Source organism: Lissotriton vulgaris, chromosome 9 (genome assembly GCF_964263255.1).
Source record: "Lissotriton vulgaris chromosome 9, aLisVul1.2, whole genome shotgun sequence".
Classification (NCBI taxonomy): Eukaryota; Metazoa; Chordata; class Amphibia; order Caudata; family Salamandridae; genus Lissotriton; species Lissotriton vulgaris.
In genome coordinates, this window is record NC_141697.1 from 645325075 (window position 1) to 645347654 (window position 22580).

Here is a 22580-nt window from a genome sequence, read left to right on the forward strand (position 1 = left end):
GTGCTGCACGTCACATCTGCAAGCGAACACACTGCGAACAAGATAGCTGCTTCTTTTCGAACGTCTGCCGCATCCGTTAATACTTTTCCGCATAGTCCACCTTAAAAGGCAGTGCCGTGGAAAGACAGACACGGCTTTTAGCCACTGGGCGGGAGCCTAGAGGAATCTGCAACCCAATGAGAGGCGAGTGAAGGGCGGGAGGCTGATCTTTGCTCAGGTGACCTGGAAACAGGGGGCGGGAGGAGGCTGGCATCAGCTGGCAGAGAGGGGGGGAAGGCTGGGCGTCCATTGACCGGAATAACTGAACCTGTCGAGGGGGTTGGTGGTGGGGTGGCCAGGGTAGCGGGGCTTGAAGAGCAGAGTGAAACATTTGGAACTAAAATGTCTTCAGGGTCGTTGGCACAGACGGAAAATCACCAGGAGGCTTTCTCCGACGAAGAGAACAAGGTGAGATGAATTTGCATGTTATGATTGGCACCTCGCTAGGGGGCGGTTTCAGCGGCATTGGGACACATTTTTATAACAGTGTGCGACAGCAGCCCAAACAAACTGCACTGCAGGCTGATTGGTGGACCTCCGGTACCCATTCTGCAGATGATGCATGTTCGTCAGCATCCCTGGTGGATCCTGTCTCCTCAGCAACGCCAGCATCCCTCCTTTGCACGCTACGCGTTCACCCTTCCTCTCACTAACTATCTTGGCCCTTTTCTCTCTCTCTCTGACTTACTGCCTAGGGACTGCTGTTCATGACCTCTGCACGTCTGTGTCTGCCCCGTCCTTCCCACCTGGCACTGCCCCCTGCCCATCTATCTCTGCCCTGTCCACTGCCTGCCTTCTTTACCCCTGTTCCTTGCCACCCATGCTCTGCTGTTGACCCCTCGCCTGTCTCTATCAGTGCCACCACTGGATTATTGGCTGTCTGTCCCCGCCCTGAACACTTGCACTAGACGTCTTCGGATCACATCTATGAACATAGTTCCTTACCTGTCGTTTGTTGATTCAGTGACTAGTTCCCTTCTGGTCAGTGCTGCCCAGTTCTTTGCCCACTCCCTGGCTGTGTCTGCGTGGTGGCCCTTATCGCCCTAGCCTGCCAGCTCACCCTCCTTTCCTTTGACCTGCAGTCTCTTTCACAAGCCCCCCCCCCCACTGCCTCTGTCGCATGCCCATTGCCCGACTGTCTTTGTCACCACCTCTTTCCTGCTGTCTCTTCCTGTGTTCCTTTACCTTGCTGTCTCTGACCTTATACCTCATTGTTCGTGTCACTTGCTCATGGCTTGCCCTGCTCACTCCAGCCCCTCGCCCTGGTGTCTCTGTCACTAGCCCCTCGCCCTGGTGTCTCTGTCACTAGCCCCTCGCCCTGGTGACTCTGTCACTAGCCCCTCGCCCTGGTGTCTCTGTCACTAGCCCCTCGCCCTGGTGTCTCTGTCACTAGCCCCTCTCCCTGGTGACTCTGTCACTAGCCCCTCGCCCTGGTGTCTCTGTCACTAGCCCCTCGCCCTGGTGTCTCTGTCAATATCCCCTCGCCCTGGTGTCTCTGTCACTAGCCCCTCGCCCTGGTGTCTCTGTCACTAACCCCTCGCCCTGGTGTCTCTGTCACTAGCCCCTCGCCCTGGTGTCTCTGTCAATATCCCCTCGCCCTGGTGTCTCTGTCACTAGCCCCTCGCCCTGGTGTCTCTGTCACTAGCCCCTCGCCCTGGTGTCTCTGTCACTAGCCCCTCTCCCTGGTGACTCTGTCACTAGCCCCTCGCCCTGGTGTCTCTGTCACTAGCCCCTCGCCCTGGTGTCTCTGTCACTAGCCCCTCGCCCTGGTGTCTCTGTCACTAGCCCCTCGCCCTGGTGTCTCTGTCACTAGCCCCTCGCCCTGGTGTCTCTGTCACTAGCCCCTCGCCCTGGTGTCTCTGTCACTAGCCCCTCTCCCTGGTGACTCTGTCACTAGCCCCTCGCCCTGGTGTCTCTGTCACTAGCCCCTCGCCCTGGTGTCTCTGTCACTATCCCCTCGCCCTGGTGTCTCTGTCACTAGCCCCTCGCCCTGGTGTCTCTGTCACTAGCCCCTCGCCCTGGTGTCTCTGTCACTAGCCCCTCTCCCTGGTGACTCTGTCACTAGCCCCTCGCCCTGGTGTCTCTGTCACTAGCCCCTCGCCCTGGTGTCTCTGTCACTAGCCCCTCGCCCTGGTGTCTCTGTCACTAGCCCCTCGCCCTGGTGTCTCTGTCACTATCCCCTCGCCCTGGTGTCTCTGTCACTAGCCCCTCGCCCTGGTGTCTCTGTCACTAGCCCCTCGCCCTGGTGACTCTGTCACTAGCCCCTCGCCCTGGTGTCTCTGTCACTAGCCCCTCGCCCTGGTGTCTCTGTCACTAGCCCCTCTCCCTGGTGACTCTGTCACTAGCCCCTCGCCCTGGTGACTCTGTCACTAGCCCCTCGCCCTGGTGACTCTGTCACTAGCCCCTCGCCCTGGTGTCTCTGTCACTAGCCCCTCGCCCTGGTGTCTCTGTCACTATCCCCTCGCCCTGGTGTCTCTGTCACTAGCCCCTCGCCCTGGTGTCTCTGTCACTAACCCCTCGCCCTGGTGTCTCTGTCACTAGCCCCTCGCCCTGGTGTCTCTGTCACTATCCCCTCGCCCTGGTGTCTCTGTCACTAGCCCCTCGCCCTGGTGTCTCTGTCACTAACCCCTCGCCCTGGTGTCTCTGTCACTAGCCCCTCGCCCTGGTGTCTCTGTCACTAACCCCTCGCCCTGGTGTCTCTGTCACTAGCCCCTCGCCCTGGTGTCTCTGTCAATATCCCCTCGCCCTGGTGTCTCTGTCACTAGCCCCTCGCCCTGGTGTCTCTGTCACTAACCCCTCGCCCTGGTGTCTCTGTCACTAGCCCCTCGCCCTGGTGACTCTGTCACTAGCCCCTCGCCCTGGTGTCTCTGTCACTAGCCCCTCGCCCTGGTGTCTCTGTCACTAGCCCCTCGCCCTGGTGTCTCTGTCACTAGCCCCTCGCCCTGGTGTCTCTGTCACTAGCCCCTCGCCCTGGTGTCTCTGTCACTAGCCCCTCTCCCTGGTGACTCTGTCACTAGCCCCTCGCCCTGGTGTCTCTGTCACTAGCCCCTCGCCCTGGTGTCTCTGTCACTATCCCCTCGCCCTGGTGTCTCTGTCACTAGCCCCTCGCCCTGGTGTCTCTGTCACTAGCCCCTCGCCCTGGTGTCTCTGTCACTAGCCCCTCTCCCTGGTGACTCTGTCACTAGCCCCTCGCCCTGGTGTCTCTGTCACTAGCCCCTCGCCCTGGTGTCTCTGTCACTAGCCCCTCGCCCTGGTGTCTCTGTCACTAGCCCCTCGCCCTGGTGTCTCTGTCACTATCCCCTCGCCCTGGTGTCTCTGTCACTAGCCCCTCGCCCTGGTGACTCTGTCACTAGCCCCTCGCCCTGGTGTCTCTGTCACTAGCCCCTCGCCCTGGTGTCTCTGTCACTAGCCCCTCTCCCTGGTGACTCTGTCACTAGCCCCTCGCCCTGGTGTCTCTGTCACTAGCCCCTCGCCCTGGTGTCTCTGTCACTATCCCCTCGCCCTGGTGTCTCTGTCACTAGCCCCTCGCCCTGGTGTCTCTGTCACTAGCCCCTCGCCCTGGTGTCTCTGTCACTATCCCCTCGCCCTGGTGTCTCTGTCACTATCCCCTCGCCCTGGTGTCTCTGTCACTAGCCCCTCGCCCTGGTGACTCTGTCACTAGCCCCTCGCCCTGGTGTCTCTGTCACTAGCCCCTCGCCCTGGTGTCTCTGTCACTAGCCCCTCTCCCTGGTGACTCTGTCACTAGCCCCTCGCCCTGGTGTCTCTGTCACTAGCCCCTCGCCCTGGTGTCTCTGTCACTATCCCCTCGCCCTGGTGTCTCTGTCACTAGCCCCTCGCCCTGGTGTCTCTGTCACTAACCCCTCGCCCTGGTGTCTCTGTCACTAGCCCCTCGCCCTGGTGTCTCTGTCACTATCCCCTCGCCCTGGTGACTCTGTCACTAGCCCCTCGCCCTGGTGTCTCTGTCACTAGCCCCTCGCCCTGGTGTCTCTGTCACTAGCCCCTCGCCCTGGTGACTCTGTCACTAGCCCCTCACCCTGGTGTCTCTGTCACTAGCCCCTCGCCCTGGTGTCTCTGTCACTAGCCCCTCGCCCTGGTGTCTCTGTCACTATCCCCTCGCCCTGGTGTCTCTGTCACTAACCCCTCGCCCTGGTGTCTCTGTCACTAGCCCCTCGCCCTGGTGTCTCTGTCACTAGCCCCTCGCCCTGGTGTCTCTGTCACTAGCCCCTCGCCCTGGTGTCTCTGTCACTAGCCCCTCGCCCTGGTGTCTCTGTCACTAGCCCCTCGCCCTGGTGACTCTGTCACTAGCCCCTCGCCCTGGTGACTCTGTCACTAGCCCCTCGCCCTGGTGTCTCTGTCACTAGCCCCTCGCCCTGGTGTCTCTGTCACTAGCCCCTCGCCCTGGTGTCTCTGTCACTAGCCCCTCGCCCTGTTGTCACTGTCACTAGCCCCTCACCCTGGTGTCTCTGTCACTAGCCCCTCGCCCTGGTGACTCTGTCACTAGCCCCTCGCCCTGGTGTCTCTGTCACTAGCCCCTCGCCCTGGTGTCTCTGTCACTAGCCCCTCGCCCTGGTGTCTCTGTCACTAGCCCCTCGCCCTGGTGTCTCTGTCACTAGCCCCTCGCCCTGGTGTCTCTGTCACTAGCCCCTCGCCCTGTTGTCACTGTCACTATCCCCTCGCCCTGTTGTCACTGTCACTATCCCCTCGCCCTGGTGTCTCTGTCACTAGCCCCTCGCCCTGGTGTCTCTGTCACTCACTAGCCCCTCGCCCTGGTGTCTCTGTCACTATCCCCTCGCCCTGTTGTCACTGTCACTATCCCCTCGCCCTGGTGTCTGTGTTTTCGGCTCATTGCCCATTGCCCTGCTGTCTTTATCAACGCCCCTTGGCGTCTCTTGATAAATGCCCAGTTGTGTGTCACTGCGCCTTGTCTGTTGCCCAGCTGCCTCTCGCTGCCCTTTGACCTTTCGTTTCTGTTTCTGTCACCGCCCTTTGTGCCGCTGGTTTTCATATTAACCCTTTGGCCTGCTGTTTTAGTCACTGGCCCCTAGCTTTTCTTCCTCCGTCACTGGCCCCTTGCCCGACTGTCTCTGACACTGGCCCCTTGCTTTGCTCTCTCAGTCACCGACTCACCGCCCCCTTACCCTGCTGTCTCTGACACTGCCCTCTGGCCCTGCTGTCTCAGACACTGCCCTCTTTCCTTTCTGTCTCTGAAACTTCCATCTTTCCCTGCTGTCTCTGACACTGACCTCTGGCCCTGCCCTCTGGAACTGCTGTCTCTGACACTTCCCTCTTTCCCTGCTGTCTCTGACACTGCCCTCTGGCCCTGCTGTCTCTGACACTGCCCTCTGGCCCTGCTGTCTCTGACACTGCCCTCTTTCCTTTCTGTCTCTGACACTTCCCTCTTTCCCTGCTGTCTCTGACACTCACTGCTCTCTTGCCCTGCTGTCTGCGACACTGCCCCTTGCTTTGCTCTCTGAGTCGCAGGCCCCGTGCCCTGCTCTCTCGGTCACTGCCCTGCTGTCTCTGACACTGGCCCTTGCCTTGCTGTCTCTGACACTGCCCTCTTTCCCTGCTGTCTGTGACACTGCCCCTTGCCCTGCTGTCTCTGACACTGGCCCTTGCTTTGCTCTCTCAGTCACCGGCCCCTTGCCCTACTGTCTCTGACACTGCCTCTTTCCCTGCTGTCTCTGACACTGGCCCTTGCTTTGCTCTCTCAGTTACCGGCCCCTTGCCCTACTATCTCTGACACTGCCTCTTTCCCTGCTGTCTCTGACACTGCCCGCTGGCCGTGCTCTCTCGGTCACGGGCCCTTTGCTTTGCTCTCTCGGCCACGGCCCTCTTGCCCTGCTGTCTCTGACACTGGCCCCTTGCTTTGCTCTCTCGGTCACTGGCCCCTTGCTTTGCTCTCTCGGCCACGGCCCTCTTGCCCTGCTGTCTCTGACACTGGCCCCTTGCTTTGCTCTCTCGGTCACTGCCCTCTTGCTTTGCTCTCTCGGTCACTGCCCCTTTGCTTTGCTCTCTCGGGCACTGGCCCTTGCTTTGCTCTCTCGGTCACTGGCCCCTTGCTTTGCTCTCTCGGTCACTGGCCCCTTGCTTTGCTCTCTCGGTCACTGGCCCCTTGCTTTGCTCTCTCGGTCACGAGCCCCTTGCTTTGCTCTCTCGGTCAGGAGCCCCTTGCTTTGCTCTCTCGGCCACTGGCCTCTTGTTCTGCTGTTTATCTCACTAGGCCTGAGCGCTTTTGTTTCCGTCGCTGGCCCCATGTCAACCCTACATGGCTGTCGCATCGAGTCACGCGCCAACTGAATCAAAGGACCTTCTATGTCTAGTTTAACGAACTCGACTTTAAATTGACTCTTTCAACTTCTATCAAGTCAAAGCAATGCAACGTCTGAGTAATTTTTCCCAATTGCTTGTCAGGACTACTTATCCCATAGTCCTCTCCGCTGCTCCGAAGGCTCATTAATAATGATGTGGCAGTGGCACCTGCGTTTTAATGCACGTCTCCAGAGATTTAGAGGCCTCATGTTTTAAAGGACTTATCACATTTTGTGTCTATGGGAAAAGTATTCATGCATAAGGGCCTTAATCTTCGGTCAGCTATTTAAAGTCCACAGTACATTAATTAATGAATTCCTAATGCCACTTTGATTGTCTCAAAGGTACGTTACCATGGTAGACGTGCTTACTGAAATCTGGTAAAATAGTGCTGCTGATGAGATTAGACGGTCGCACTGCTTTGGGGGACTGGTGTTAAACTGCTATTGTTTGCATGCACTTTATTAACACAAGCGCCTAGAAGTACTGCAGCTCTCAGTGCGGCCTACAATTCATCTAACATCTCAGTTTAGCCTTCAGTCTGATGCTCGATGTAAAGCCAGTTTTGGCGCAAACGACTTTGCACCCAAATCAGAATTACAGAATTACTTCTTATGAAATCTCGCGTCGTAAGGAGTGAAGTTTGTATCGTGGAGGGTGTGTGTAATTTGTGTTGGTTGTTGCGGGTGTTGGACACCGGAACTCGTATTTGGAGCCGGGACTTTTTTATCGTCAAAATTTAACCCAGACGAAGCGAAAGAAAGGCAGCAATGCAACATATGAACGGAGAGGAGGATAGAAAAACAACGAATAGTAGGAAAAACAGAGACGAATTTACCCGAGAGAGTGAGATAGCAAGTGTGGAGCGGTGGAAGAAAGAGGGATGACTTGTAATCAAAACTAGACAGCTTTAGTAGTTATTAAATACCGCAGCCCTCACAATCAACAGCAGCTGCCTTGGTTCTTAAAAAACGTTAGGGGCCTGCTTGAAATTACACTGTACTACTGTAGCCTTTATAAAGCGCTTCTACCCCTCAGTTGGACGTGGAAGCACATTTATAGTGGAGTCGCGTACTATACCGTGGCTTCAAATAGTAATGTATTTGTTGTGATCCTTTGTGAGAAGTGTTGAGGTGACCAGTGAGGTGCTCCTGTCACCCAGGAGCGTGACGGAAGAGCTCTGAGGGAAAGGCGCACAAATGATAATTAGTTCTGACTATAGCCATGGCCACCTGAATTATGTGGCGGGAGAGGGCCAAATTGTGCGGCAGAGCTGAGTAAATTATGCGGCAAGAAAGGGCAAATTATGCGGCATAACGTGGCACATTTTGTGAAAGTATTACTTAAATATTTTGTACTTTTTAGGTCTCGCCTGGTGTAGTAGCGCGCATGCGCTGCCCTCGCCATGGAATACTCTTCCAAAAGCCGTATGTCCGCTCCGCCTGCAATTGTCATTGGCGTGCGTTGGTTTTCGTCACTAATTATTCTGAACATGCTTTGTTGATTGCACTGGAGGGGTTTTAATCCCTCCTGGTTGCCAACCTGTCCACTTTAGGCCCCGCCCACTGGGATTGGATCGTGTACTGGTGGCATGATACTGTCTCCTTTGTTTACTCGTGTGAGGACTTTTTTCCCATTAAGGGCTTTGTCAATAACGGTGCATGTTTATTTTTGCATCGCGCTTCATGCTATGTGTCTTACAATCACGTAAAAATTAAGCTTTTGTGGATGAGGGCTCGGAATAAAAGGTAAGCTTTAGTAGACTATGCTTTTCTGATTGGTTCATTTATGGCTTTTTTTGGTGATATGGGTTATGCTATTAAGGTGCAGTCTCTTGAGTGTGGGATGCATTATGTTTATTCTACACTACTTATTGATATATCTTGCCTGTGGGATGCTTTTTCTTCATTTTATGTTACTTTGTTACTATATGCTTGAGGTGCGGTTGATGTTTTATTTATCTAAAGAATGCGTGAATGTGCACATGCTGCAGCTTACACGCCGCTGCTGACATACCACAGCGGACAAACCACTGCTGACACACCACTTCTGACACACCACTGCTGACACCACTGTTGACAAGTCGCTGCTGACATGCTGCTGCTGACACACCGCTGCTGACACTTCGCTCCTGCCACGCTGCTGCTGCCACGCCGCTGCTGACACGCCGCTGCTGACATGCCGCTGCTGACATGCCACTGCTGACACACTAATGCTGACACACCAATGCTGACACACCAATGCTGACATGCCGCTGCAGACACCACTGCTGACAGGCCGCTTCAGACACCACTGCTGACACGCCGCTGCTGACACACCACTGCTGAAACATTGCTGCTGACACGCCACTGCTGACACCCCGCTGCTGACACCCCGGTGCTGACACCCCGCTGCAGACACCACTGCTGACAGGCCGCTGCTGACACGCCTCTACTGACACACCACTGCTGGCACCACTGCTGACACGCCTCTGCTGACACGCCTTTGCTAACACGCCTCTGCTGACACGCCACTGCTGACACGCTGCTGCTGACACACCGCTGTTGGCAAACCACTGCTGACAAACCACTGCTGACACACTGCTGCTGACACACCGCTGCTGACACATCACTGCTGACATGCCTCTGCTGACACGCCATTGCTGACACACCACTGCTGACACGCCACTGCTGACACGCCACTGCTGACACACCACTGCTGACACACCAATGCTGGCACACCAATGCTGACATGCCACTTCTGATACACCACTGCTGACACACCGCTGCTGACACGCCGCTGGTGACACACCACTACTGACACACCACTGCTGACACGCAGCTGCTAACACGTTGCTGCTGACACACCGCTGCTGACACGCCACTGCTGGCACACCACTACTGACACGCCACTGTTGACACGCCGCTGCAGACGCACCAGTGCTGACACACCAATGCTGACACATCACTGTTGACATGCCACTGCTGACATGCCGCAGTTGACACAACTGCTGAAACACCACTGCTGACACACAGCTGCTGACACACCGCTGCTGACACACCGCTGGTGACACCCAGCTGGTGACACTCTGCTGGTGACACGCTGCTGCTGATACACCGCTGTTTACACACCTCTGTTGACACACCGCTGTTGACACGCTGCTGTTGACACGCCACATGCTGCTGCTTACACACTGCTGCTGACACACCGCTGCTGATATGCCACTGCTGACACACCGCTGCTGACACGCCGCTGCTGACACGCCGCTGCTGACACGCCGCTGCTGACACATTGCTGCTGACACACCATTGCTGACACACCACTGCTGACACACCATTACTGACACCACTGCTGACACGCTGCTGCTGAAACGCCGCTGCTCACATGCCACGGCAGACACCACTGCTGACACACCGCTGCTGACACTCCTCTACTAACATGCCACTGCTGACACACCGCTGCTGACACGTCGCTGCTGACACGTCACTGCTGACACACCGCTGCTGACACTGCTGCTGACACATCGCTGTTGATGCCGCTGCTGACACACCATTACTGACACACCACTGCTGGCACATCACTACTGACACCGCTGCTGACATACCACTACTGACACAACGCTGCTGACACAACGCTGCTGACACACCACTGCTGACACGCCATGGCTGACACACCATTGCTGACACACCATTGCAGACACGATGCTGCTGACATGATGCTGCTGACACTACGCTGCTGACACACCGCTGCTGACACACCGCTGCTGACATGCCGCTGCTGACATGCCGCTGCTGACATGCCGCTGCTGACACAACGCTGCTGACATGACGCTGCTGACACAATGCTGCTGACACACCACTGCTGACACACCACTGCTGACACACCACTACTGTGCACTTCACTGCTGACATGCCACTGCTGACACACCACTGCTGTACACTTCACTGCTGAAACACACCTGCTGAAACACCACTGCTGTGCACTTCACTGCTGACACACCACTGCTGAAATACCACTGTTGTGCACTTCACTGCTGACACACCACTGCTGTGCACTTCACTGCTGACATGCCACAGCTGACACGCCACTGCTGTGCACCTCACTCCTGAGACACCCCTGCTGACACACTGCTGCAGACACCACGGCTGACACACCACTGCTGACACGCCACTGCTGACACGTCATTGCTGACACATTGCTGCTGACACATCGCTTCTGACACATCGCTGCTGACATGCAGCTGCTGACACGCAGCTGCGTACATGCCGCTGTTGAAACACTGCTGTTGACACACCGCAGTTGGCACGCCACTAATGACATGTCGCTACTGACACCACTGCTGACATGCTGCTGCTTACACAACGCTGATGACACACCGTTGGTGACATGCCGCTGCTGACACGCCGCTGCTGACACGCCGCTGCTGACACACCGCTGCTGACACAACTCTGATGACACCACTGCTGACACCACTGCTGACACGTCCCTGCTGACACCGCTGCTGACACACCACTGCTGATGTATCATTGCTGACGCCGCTGCTGACACGCAGCTGCTGACACACCGCTGCCGACACACCGCTACCGACACACCGCTGCTGACACACCACTGCTGACACATCACTGCTGACGCCACTGCTGAAACACCACTGCTGACACATCACTGCTGATGCTGCTGCTGACACATCACTGCTGACACAATACTGCTGATACAATGCTGCTAACACATTGCTGTTGACATGCCATTGCTGACACACCACTCCTGATATGACTCTGATGACACACCACTGCTGACACACCGCTGCTGACATACTGCTGCTGACATGCCGCTGCTGACACATAACTGCTGACACACCACTGCTGACACACCACTGCTGGCACACCACTGCTGACATGCCACTGCTGATACGCCACTGCTGACATACCACTGCTGTGCACTTCACTGCTGACACGTCACTGCTGACACACCACTGCTGACATGCCACTGCAGTGTGCCTCACTGCTGACACACCACTGCTGTGCACTTTACTGCTGATACACCACTGCTGTGCACTTCACTGCTGACATGCCACTGCTGACACACTACTGCTGTGTGCCTTACTGCTGACACACCACTTCTGTGCACTTCACTGCTCACCCACCACTGCTCACACCTCAATGCTGACACACCACTGCTGACAGACCACTGCTGATATGCCATTGCTGTGCCCCTCACTGCTTACACAACAGTGCTGTGCGCCTCACTGCTGACACAGCACTTCTCTGCTCTGCACTTCACTGCAAACACACCACTGCTGACACACCACAGCTGTGCACGCCAGTGATAAGGGCAGAATTGGGCATGCACAGCACAGACCTACATCATCTGAAGGAGTCAGGACAAGGAGGAGGGTGCAAGAAGCTGCCAGCACTTCACTGCTGACATGCCACTGCCGACACGCCGCTGCTGACATGCCGCTTCTCACATGCCACTGCGGACACCCCTGCTGACATGTCACTGCTGACATGCCACGGCTGACACGCCACTGCTAACACATCGCTGCTGATACACCACTGCTGACACGTCGCTGCTGACACGGCGCTGCTGACACGCTGCTGCGTACACACTACTGCAGACACGCGGCTGCTGACATGCCGCGGCTGACACATCGCTGCTGACACACCACTGCTGCTGCATCATTGCTGACGCTGCTCCTGACACATCACTGCTGACACGTCACTGCTGACGCTGCTGCTGACACACCACTGCTGACACACCAGTTCTGACACAAAGCTGCTGACACACCATTGCTGACACACTATTGCTGACACACCACTGCTGACACGATGCTGCTGACACGACGCTGCTGACACACCACTGCTGACACACCACTGCTGTGCACTTCACTGCTGAAACACCACTGCTGAAACACCCCTGCTGTGCACTTCACTGCTGACACACCACTGCTGAAACACCCCTGCTGTGCACTTCACTGCTGACACACCTCTGCTGAAATACCACTGTTGTGCACTTCACTGCTGACACACCACTGCTGTGCACTTCACTGCTGACATGCCACAGCTGACACACCACTGCTGTGCACCTTACTCCTGAGACACCCCTGCTGACACGCTGCTGCGGACACCACGGCTGACACACCACTGCTGACACGCCACTGCTGACAAGCCATTGCTGACACATCGCTGCTGACACATCGCTGCTGACACACCACTGCTGACACGCTGCTGCTGACATGCCCCTGACACACCGCTGCTGACACATTGCTTCTGACACTTAGCTGCTGACATGCCGCTGCTGACACGCAGCTGCTGACATGCTGCTGTTGACACACCGCTGTTAACACACCGCAGTTGGCACGCCACTACTGACATGCCGCCACTGACCACTGCTGACATGCTGCTGCTTACACACCGCTGCTGACACACCATTGCTGACATGCCGCTGCTGACACACCGCTGCTGACACGCCGCTGCTGACACATCGCTGCTGACACCACTGCTGACACGTCCCTGCTGACACGGCTGCTGACACACCACTGCTGATGCATCATTGCTGACGCCGCTGCTGGCACGCAGCTGCTGACATGCAGCTGCTGACACGCAGCTGCTGACACACTGCTGCCGACACACCGCTGCCGACACACCTCTGCCGACACACCACTGCTGATACAGCACTGCTGACGCCGCTGCTAACACACCACTGCTGACACATCACTGCTGACACATCACTGCTGATGCTGCTGCTGACACACCACTGCTGACACACAACTGCTGACACAACGCTGCTGACACAATGCTGCTAACACATTGCTGTTGACACACCATTGCTGACACACCACTTCTGACATGACGCTGCTGACACGTCATTGCTGAGGCTGCTGCTAACACACCACTGCTGACACACCACTTCTGACACAATGCTGCTGACACACCATTGCTGACACACTATTTCTGACACACCACTGCTGACACGATGCTGCTGACACGGCACTGCTGACACGCTGCTGCGTACACACTGCTGCAGACACGCGGCTGCTGACATGCCGCGGCTGACACATCGCTGCTGACACACCACTGCTGCTGCATCATTGTTGACACATCGCTGCTGACGCTGCTCCTGACACATCACTGCTGATACGTCACTGCTGACGCTGCTGCTGACACACCACTGCTGACACACCACTTCTGACACAAAGCTGCTGACACACCATTGCTGACACACCACTGCTGACACGATGCTGCTAACACGACGCTGCTGACACACCACTGCTGACACACCTCTGCTGAAATACCACTGTTGTGCACTTCACTGCTGACACACCACTGCTGTGCACTTCACTGCTGACATGCCACAGCTGACACACCACTGCTGGGCACCTTACTCCTGAGACACCCCTGCTGACACGCTGCTGCGGACACCACGGCTGACACACCACTGCTGACACGCCACTGCTGACAAGCCATTGCTGACACATCGCTGCTGACACATCGCTGCTGACACACCACTGCTGACACGCTGCTGCTGACATGCCCCTGACACACCGCTGCTGACACATTGCTTCTGACACTTAGCTGCTGACATGCCGCTGCTGACACGCAGCTGCTGACATGCTGCTGTTGACACACCGCTGTTAACACACCTCAGTTGGCACGCCACTACTGACATGCCGCCACTGACCACTGCTGACATGCTGCTGCTTACACACCGCTGCTGACACACCATTGCTGACACGCCGCTGCTGACACACCGCTGCTGACACGCCGCTGCTGACACATCGCTGCTGACACCACTGCTGACACCACTGCTGACACGTCCCTGCTGACACGGCTGCTGACACACCACTGCTGATGCATCATTGCTGACGCCGCTGGTGGCACGCAGCTGCTGACACGCAGCTGCTGACACACTGCTGCCGACACACTGCTGCCGACACACCGCTGCCGAAACACTGCTGCCGACACACCACTGCGGATACATCACTGCTGACGCCGCTGCTAACACACCACTGCTGACACATCACTGCTGATGCTGCTGCTGACACACCACTGCTGACACACCACTGCTGACACAACGCTGCTGACACAATGCTGCTAACACATTGCTGTTGACACACCATTGCTGACACACCACTTCTGACATGACGCTGCTGACACATCATTGCTGAGGCTGCTGCTAACACACCACTGCTGACACACCACTTCTGACACAACGCTGCTGACACGCCATTGCTGACACACTATTGCTGACACACCACTGCTGACACGATGCTGCTGACACACCAGTGCTGACACACCGCTGCTGACACGCCACTGCTGAAACACCACTGCTGACACACCACTGCTGTGCACTTCACTGCTGATACACCACTGCTGACACGCCACTGCTGACATACCACTGCTGTGTGCCTCAATGCTGACACACCACCGCTGTGCACTTCACTGCTGGCACACCACTGCTGTGCACTTCATTGCTGACACACCACTGCTGTGCACTTCACTGCTGACACACCACTGCTGACATGCCACTGTTTACACACCACTGCTGACACGCCACTGCTGACACACCACTGCTGACACACCACTGCTGACACACCACTGCTGACATGCCACTGTTGACACGCCACTGCTGACACACCACTGCTGACACGCCACTGCTGACACACCACTGCTGACACACCACTGCTAACACATTACTGCTGTGCACTTCACTGCTGATACACCACTGCTGACACACCACTGCTGTGTGCCTCACTGCTGACACACCACTGCTGTGCACTTCACTGCTGACACACCACTGCTGTGCACTTCACTGCTGGCACACCACTGCTGACACACTACTGCTGACATGCATCTGTTGACACACCACTGTTGACACACCACTGCTGACACGCCGCTGCTGATACGCCACTGCTAACACACCACTGCTGACACACCACTGCTGTGCACTTCACTGCTGACACGCCACTGCTGACACACCACTGCTGACACGCCACTGCTGACACGCCGTTGCTGTGTGCCGCACTGCTGACACACCACTGCTGTGCACTTCACTGCTCACACACCACTGCTCACACACCAATTATGACACAACACTGCTGACACACCACTTCTGACATGCCATTGCTGTGTGCCACACTGCTTACACACCACTGCTGTGCACTTCACTGCTGACACACCACTGCTGCTGACACACCACTGCTGCTGACACACCACTGCTGCTGACACACCACTGTTGACAAACCACTGCTGACACACCACTGCTGACACACCACAGCTGTGCGCCCCAGTGATAAATGCAGAATTGAATGCAGCCAAATTTGGAAGAGGTGGGCATGCACAGCACAGACCCACATCATCTGAAGGAGTCAGGGCAAGGAGGAGGGCGCAAGAAGCTACCAGCCCATCTACAATAGGAGGAACATTAGACAGGTGTATGAAAGACAAGGACGAAATCCATTTGATTTCAAAGCGGAGTCACACAGGCGGGGGATAAGAAGGTGGGTGCAACTAAAAGAAATGGAGTAGGAGGAGGCAAGAGCTCTGATGTAAAGAAACAACTAGCTCTGTAGAGCAGATGGACGACAATGGGTGGTACCGGGTGGACGAGGCTTTACAGAGCAGAGTAAGGCTGGTCAGCCCTCACTAAAGATAGTCGAAGGTGCAGGTAGAAGGGATGTTTGGCAAGGATTGTAGGGGGAGAGGAAATGGGAGAGTTACACAAATAGAACAGCATTGAAAATGCAATTGGTCTCGCCTTTGATTAGGTTAAAGCCATTTGCTTTGCTAATGGTATTGTATAGCGAAGCAAAAGGCTTTAACTTAATGAAAGGCGAGACCTATTGCATTTTTAATGCTTGTTAAACTTGAAAATACAGTCTGGGCATAGGTAACACCCCAGTAGTACCCATTTAACACTCAAATATAGCAATAAGCAACAGAAAGGTGACTAGTCCAGCTTTGCAAAAGGCCGGCCACTGCGCAGCAACACTGGTCACTGTATTTTTAGTAACTTTTGAACTCTTTGAATTAGAGACCGCATTTTTTTTGTTAAAATCTGCAGATTATATGGAAGATGACGGATTATATGACAATTGCGTCAAATCTAGTGTTATGCAAAAATCACCATGGTCGCACAATCGCATAACTCCAGTGGCCCTGACTATAACGTAAAAGCAGCTACACAGAACTGACTGAGGCCCAGGAGTAGCGGGGAGTTGCCTGCATGTACTTACATAAAAGGGGTGGAGGTAATCAGAACAGGTAAATATGCACATTGATGCCAAATGTGGAATAATCGGAGTTGGCGACATGACCAGTAGCCATGCACCTTTTTGACAGGCAGGGATACTCCTTACTGCTAAACAAATACACCTCCAGAAAGAGGATGGAAATGGAAGAGAAATCAAGCATGGCAGCCTGAGTTGAAACTATTCCACCTAACATCCTTAGATTTCCCCTGCTCTTCTTGAATGAAAGAGGCCAAGATTTGGAGCATGGGTTTGTAACCCAAGTACCTCTCCTGCTCCAGAGGGCTCCTACATCATTTCCTGTTATTTTTAGCTTTTACTGTAAATAAGTCAGAATACAACACCCTTTTTTAGCCTCAACTCTAGCGTTACAGCATACTAAATGCAATATTTGGCACTTACAAGATTTAACCACCACATATATCCACTCTGCTCTAAAGCTAGCACATATGGCTTGAGACAAGAGCAGGGCACTTATTGTTGTGTTACATACTATGATAAGGCATTTATAGCCCATACTGTCACTTAACACAAATGCCCACTTAATCATGGTTTTGGTCTAGACACTTTCTCTTAATGGTAATGTGCACGGGAAACAACACTTACAACGCAACTTTTACAACGCACTACCTTTACAACGAAACTTTTACAACGCAACATCCATTACAACACATGCCATTACAACGCATGCCATTACAACGCATGTCACTACAACACATACCACTACAACGCATTTCATTACAACGCAGTCATTACAACGCATACCTACACTATCCAACACTTACCCTACTGTTGCACCCCCTGGAGTTAGAAAAGTAATTTTTACCCCTACACTGTCCAATACTTACCCTAGTGTTGCACCCCCTGGAGTTAGAATAGTAATTTTTACCCCTACACTATCCAACACTGACCCTACTGCTGCACCCCCCTGGAGTTAGAATAGTAATTTTTACCCCTACACTATCCAATACTTACTATACATGCAATGTAATGGTATGCGTTGTAATGGTATGCTTTGTAAATGTAGTATGCGTTGTAGTGGAATGCGTTATAAAGGAGAATTCGTTGTAATGGCATGCGTTGTAATGGAATGCGTTGTAATGGATGTTGCGGTGTAAAAACTGCATTGTAAAGGTATGCGTTGTAAAAGTATGCGTTGTAACGACATGCATCCAATGTGCACTCTACTTGACTCTCTAAGTGCCTATTAGTAAATGGGTCACGTGGCTGATGTAAAATGTAGCCTGGTTGGAATGTCCTATGGTGAAGGTAAATACCACAGGGTAGAACCATTTTGACTGATTATGAATTTTTGGATTTTCTCGTCTTGAGGAAGTCATTGGCCATTGCCAGATGACTAAAAGATGTGTTGGCTGCCTAGAATGAACTGGATGGAAAATTGAATAAAGAAGACATAGGGTGTACATTTGATGACTACAACGTGATGTCTGAAAGGATTTTTGTTAAATATGTTTTTTTACAATTGATCTGTGGTTTATTTTGTTGTCCAGATGCAATAACTTATGTGTGATTAATCTGCAGTGATCCCGAACAGCAGGAAGCATAGGGCGGTCCTCCAGCGTGTTAATAACTATGCTATGTTGTGCAGTATCCTAAAGGGCGCAGCTACCCGAATACTTCCGAGCGCTGAGTGAGTTGTAGCGTGCATTAGTGAACTGATGCCGATTAGAGGCTTGTGGGGGAATAACCAGGTTTTAACCATTTTCCCGAAACTTGTCTCATTCATTTAATTTCTCAGATCAGCAAGCATTGAGTTCCATAGTGTCGGGGTCAGAAACGAGAAGGATCTGCCTCCCCTTCTGGTTCTCTGGATTTATAGAACCTTTAAAAGTTGCATATTGGAAGATCTTAAAGTCCTTGATGGAGCGTAAGGTGTAAAAAGGTCCATGATCAGCGAGGGCGCTTTCTGATTTATTCCTCTATGAGCCACATAAAGTGCATGAACCTAATTCTCTCCTTTAATGGAAGAAAGCACACTTTTTGCAGAGGATGGTCAGGACAGTTTAAAGATCAATTTCTGAATGGTGTGTGGTTACTCGATAGGGTGATGGCACCCCTCGGAGAAGTTCACAATCTATTTGTATTGAGTTATATATCCGCGACTAAATGGTAGAGAGCACCACCCTTCTCTCTGGTAAGTGGCCTAGGCCAACCAAACAGTACTATTGCCATCCCAAGCACACGCTCATTACAGTCCACATTAAGAGTGACAGATAAGTATTCAAATCTTATCCACTTCTTTATTGTTCTTCTCATTGGATGTTCTCAAATCTCAGCCAACGCGTGTTTCGTTGCATGTCCCACGCTTTCTTCAGGGCTGAACTGAAATTGGTTTATATCCTTACTGATGTGGTTCTTTCAATGTGACATGATTAACTGTGGTGTGGTGCAAGGCTCCTCCTTTTCCCTGATGCAATTCAATGTCTGCTTTCAACTTCTGCTACACTTTATCCACTCATTTGAGTGCCAAGCATTTTCATATATGCTCAGCTGACCCAAAAAGCACCACGTCTTTGAACCAACTTGAATGATTGTTTGTACACTGTCCAGCTATGGATGCACCAAAACCTCCCAAACCCTTAACACTGACAAGCCAGAGCTCTTACTTCTAAGTAGAGAAACTTCACAAGAGTAGCTGTTTACTTTCTTTTTCCATGGGTGACCCTCCAATGCCTGTGGCAAAGATCAAGTCAATTTTTGTGGTTCTTTATGAAAAGCTGTCCTTTGCCCCTCCTATTTTCTCTGTCGTTAACCCCTGTTTGGGTTGCTGAAGACACATTCTCCCCTTCCTTGTAAAAGATTCTTGTGCTACAATTATGCTCTTCACACACTGGACTGTGGACCATGCCAGCGACCCAAACCTGCTACAGACAGCATTCCACAAATGTTTACTTCGACTCTACAAGGAACCCTGGCAAAGAGCTGCATACTAGCTCCCATGCCCCTGAGATACCCTCTTGATCGATCATGCAACTTGTGTCTCTGGCCCTTTACATTACCCATTCACCAGAGTATGTTTCCGTATGAGAAGCCAGCACCTCACTGCTCATTTTTATGACAGCATTCTAATTTCCCTTTTTTTTGCAACCAAAGTTCATTTCGAGAGCTTTCCCATAGTGAGTAGGGATATAGGTGACATTTGTTCCGCAAAGTCCTGAAGAAGCCACAAAGCACAAGGCCGAAACACGTCAACCTACATCATCCAGGATCTACGCCAAAACAGAAAAAATCCTAATTTAAATGTTATTATAGACCAATGCAATAGTAATAGTTGTATTATTTGTACACTATATGATTACGTCTATTGTAATTAGGCGTTCTTACCTGGAGACAATTCTTTTTTCACCCTAATAACTGTCCATTGTCCGTCTTCTGTGGTCACACTGTCCATCTAGATACAAATTGTTGCCCTTGACCTTTGTCTTGATTCTTAGTAACAGTTACTTTTTGATATGCTTTATGACTTTTCAATCAGTTGTCGCTTTTTTTCTGTATGAAGTATGTAAACAAATTTGAATAAGTAAACTTTGCTATGGTAACTATCTTTATTGTTAGTGGCTTCTTTGCATCTAATAAAAATGTAATAACGAATATTAGAATACTAACAATTTAATCCCATATTGTGACTTTTGTATCATTGAGGCTACAAATAATATGTTGACCTCTCATTTGATTGGAATTTAATAGATCAATCCTGCTAGAGCTTTGTTCACAGTTTTTTTCTCCTGCTTTATAGCTAGGTTGGCTACTTTTATCCCCTGAATTTAGGCCTTGCCGTAGTCCAGAATACTCAGAAGTGTGAGGTAAAACATGTCTGTAAACTAAAGAAAAATGATCCTGTGATGGTTTTAAAGTGTAGGCTTCACTGACTGTGCTTGGACCAAAGAATCCTATTTAACACCCTGTGCCCTATTCATAGTATTTGCTACAATAAAATACCATCTTAGATCATTCTCTTCTTCTGGTTCCCAGATAAATAAGATTTGCAGTGGGCGGGGGGGGGGGGATTGGGGTTGTCATTCTGCTTTCAGGTCCCTAGGTTTCGGATTAAACGTCAGCAGATCTACTACAGATAAATCAAAAATTATCTGGTCTTTCAGAAATAAATCAAACCTTTCCTATTTAAATAACTGAGGTACTGGCTAGTTACCACACTCTCAGTAATGCTTTCTTTTTCACCCAAGGTTTAGGTTGTGTTAGTGTAAAAAACAAATAAAAAAATATTTTTGAAGTTTGGACTACAGTGGACATCTTGAGTGAGGTGTTGTAACGACCGGATTCTCAGACCAGATAGAATCAGCTCACCAGAGCACCACCAACCCAGCCGAAACGCAACCACCTCCCTCCTCAGGACTCATCTATCCAGGCACCTGGGCGCCTACCTGAGGATGGGGAACTCGCAATATACAAGCTCATATCATCAGAAACACCACTAAATCTATAGGGATTACTAGGAATACTCACTGATTACTAAGGACGTCCATGCCCTACACCACACTCATACCTCATAGTCTCGCGACCACATAGGCCCAGACTAATCTACCCTGGGGCAGTTCTGATTAGTTACATTTACACACTGATCACAGTCAGTGCCCACCCGACAAGCCGCAATCCTGCGTGTCTAGACACCAGTCTCCTCCCTGGTGTTCTCTCACTTACATTCCGAGCCGCAATCCTGCGGATCTAGGCACCAGTATCCTCCCTGGTGTTCTCATTACTTACATCCCAAGCCGCAATCCTGCGGGTATCGGCAACAGTGTCCCGCCTGGTGTTCTCATTAACGCCGCTTACCAACGACGATCACTTTCCTATGAATACCTTCAGCTCTCTCTCTCTCTATGTTGGGAAGTTTCTCTCACTATTCACTAGAGGTTCACTACTACAATAATATTATGGAATGGCCGAATTACTTAGTGTATAACTTATTCTCCTAGCTCAAGGGCTCCTCTCTCTCCCTAATTATTCAGCTGCTACTTACCTGCTGTAACACCTGACTAGAAGAAAAGGTTACCTGCACTATAAGAACAAGAGGCACACACTGTATGCAAAAGTTATTCCCTGATTTAAGCGCTCCTATTTCCTTTTGATCCATCAGTTACTATACAGCATCTGGTTAGAAGAAAGGTTAGCTCTATCATAAGAACAACGCATGCACACTGGTTCACTAAGAACTGGGGTATCTTTATTACAATATAACACTATACTAAAACACATAACCTAAAAAGTAAAATGGGAATAGACACATACACAGATCTGCGGGGTCTCTGTAAAGCTTTATTACAATACTACATCCACATGTGAATAACAGGGACTGTAAATAGACTGACCACATCCACATGTAACTAACAGGGACAGTAAATAGACTGCACACCGCTGAAAGAAAACGGATTAGACATACAATAGGGACAAGGTGAATATTTAAAGATTAAGGACCAATATCACCTGATTAGTATGGAGTCTTGCTCTAGCTGTCATCTGGGCTCCTCTCTCGTCTGTGCCTTAGCTAGTCTTAGATCCTCTCCTGCACTCTTGGACACACATCTGCGCTGATCACTCTTTACTGGATTCCTCTCCCCCACGAACTCTCTCCACCTTCCAACTTCAGTCTAATAGTTTCTGCCGCTCTGATAACCGTTCGCTCCACTAGCTTCTTCACTCTGTCTAATTGTCTCTATTCCAATGTCCAATTCACTCCAGCTGCTCCCACAGATTAATCCACGATATAACTTCAGTCTCTTCCAAAAGGCATTACTTCAGACTCCAGCTGTTAACAACTCCTTCTGATAAGTAACTGCTTCTGACTGCTTCCTACAGTTCCAGCTCACTGACTGTCTGTCTGTCTTCTCTCTGTTCCAAGCATCTTCTGTCTCTTCTCCTCTGCTCCAACTCCTCTCCTTCTGCAACTGCACTCCTCTCCTCTGCTCCAATCCAACTCAACTGAACTCCTTCCAACTCAAACTCTTTCTGACTGACTCCGCCTCTG

General features: G+C 52.1%; 1 protein-coding gene across 2 annotated transcripts in view; it reads left to right on the top strand.

The window, feature by feature from the left end:
* Window positions 1–210: 210 nt before the first annotated feature.
* The window catches only part of SNX32 (sorting nexin 32), a 305491-nt gene continuing 283121 nt past the window's right edge, over window positions 211–22580 (top strand). For both annotated transcript variants that reach the window (XR_015299987.1, XM_086938325.1), the window contains exon 1: window positions 211–447. Coding sequence is in view for 1 of the 2 variants with exons in the window: in XM_086938325.1 (XP_086794451.1) it covers window positions 382–447 (66 nt within the window). In the remaining variant the exon portion in view is untranslated. The remainder of the gene's footprint in view (window positions 448–22580) is intronic.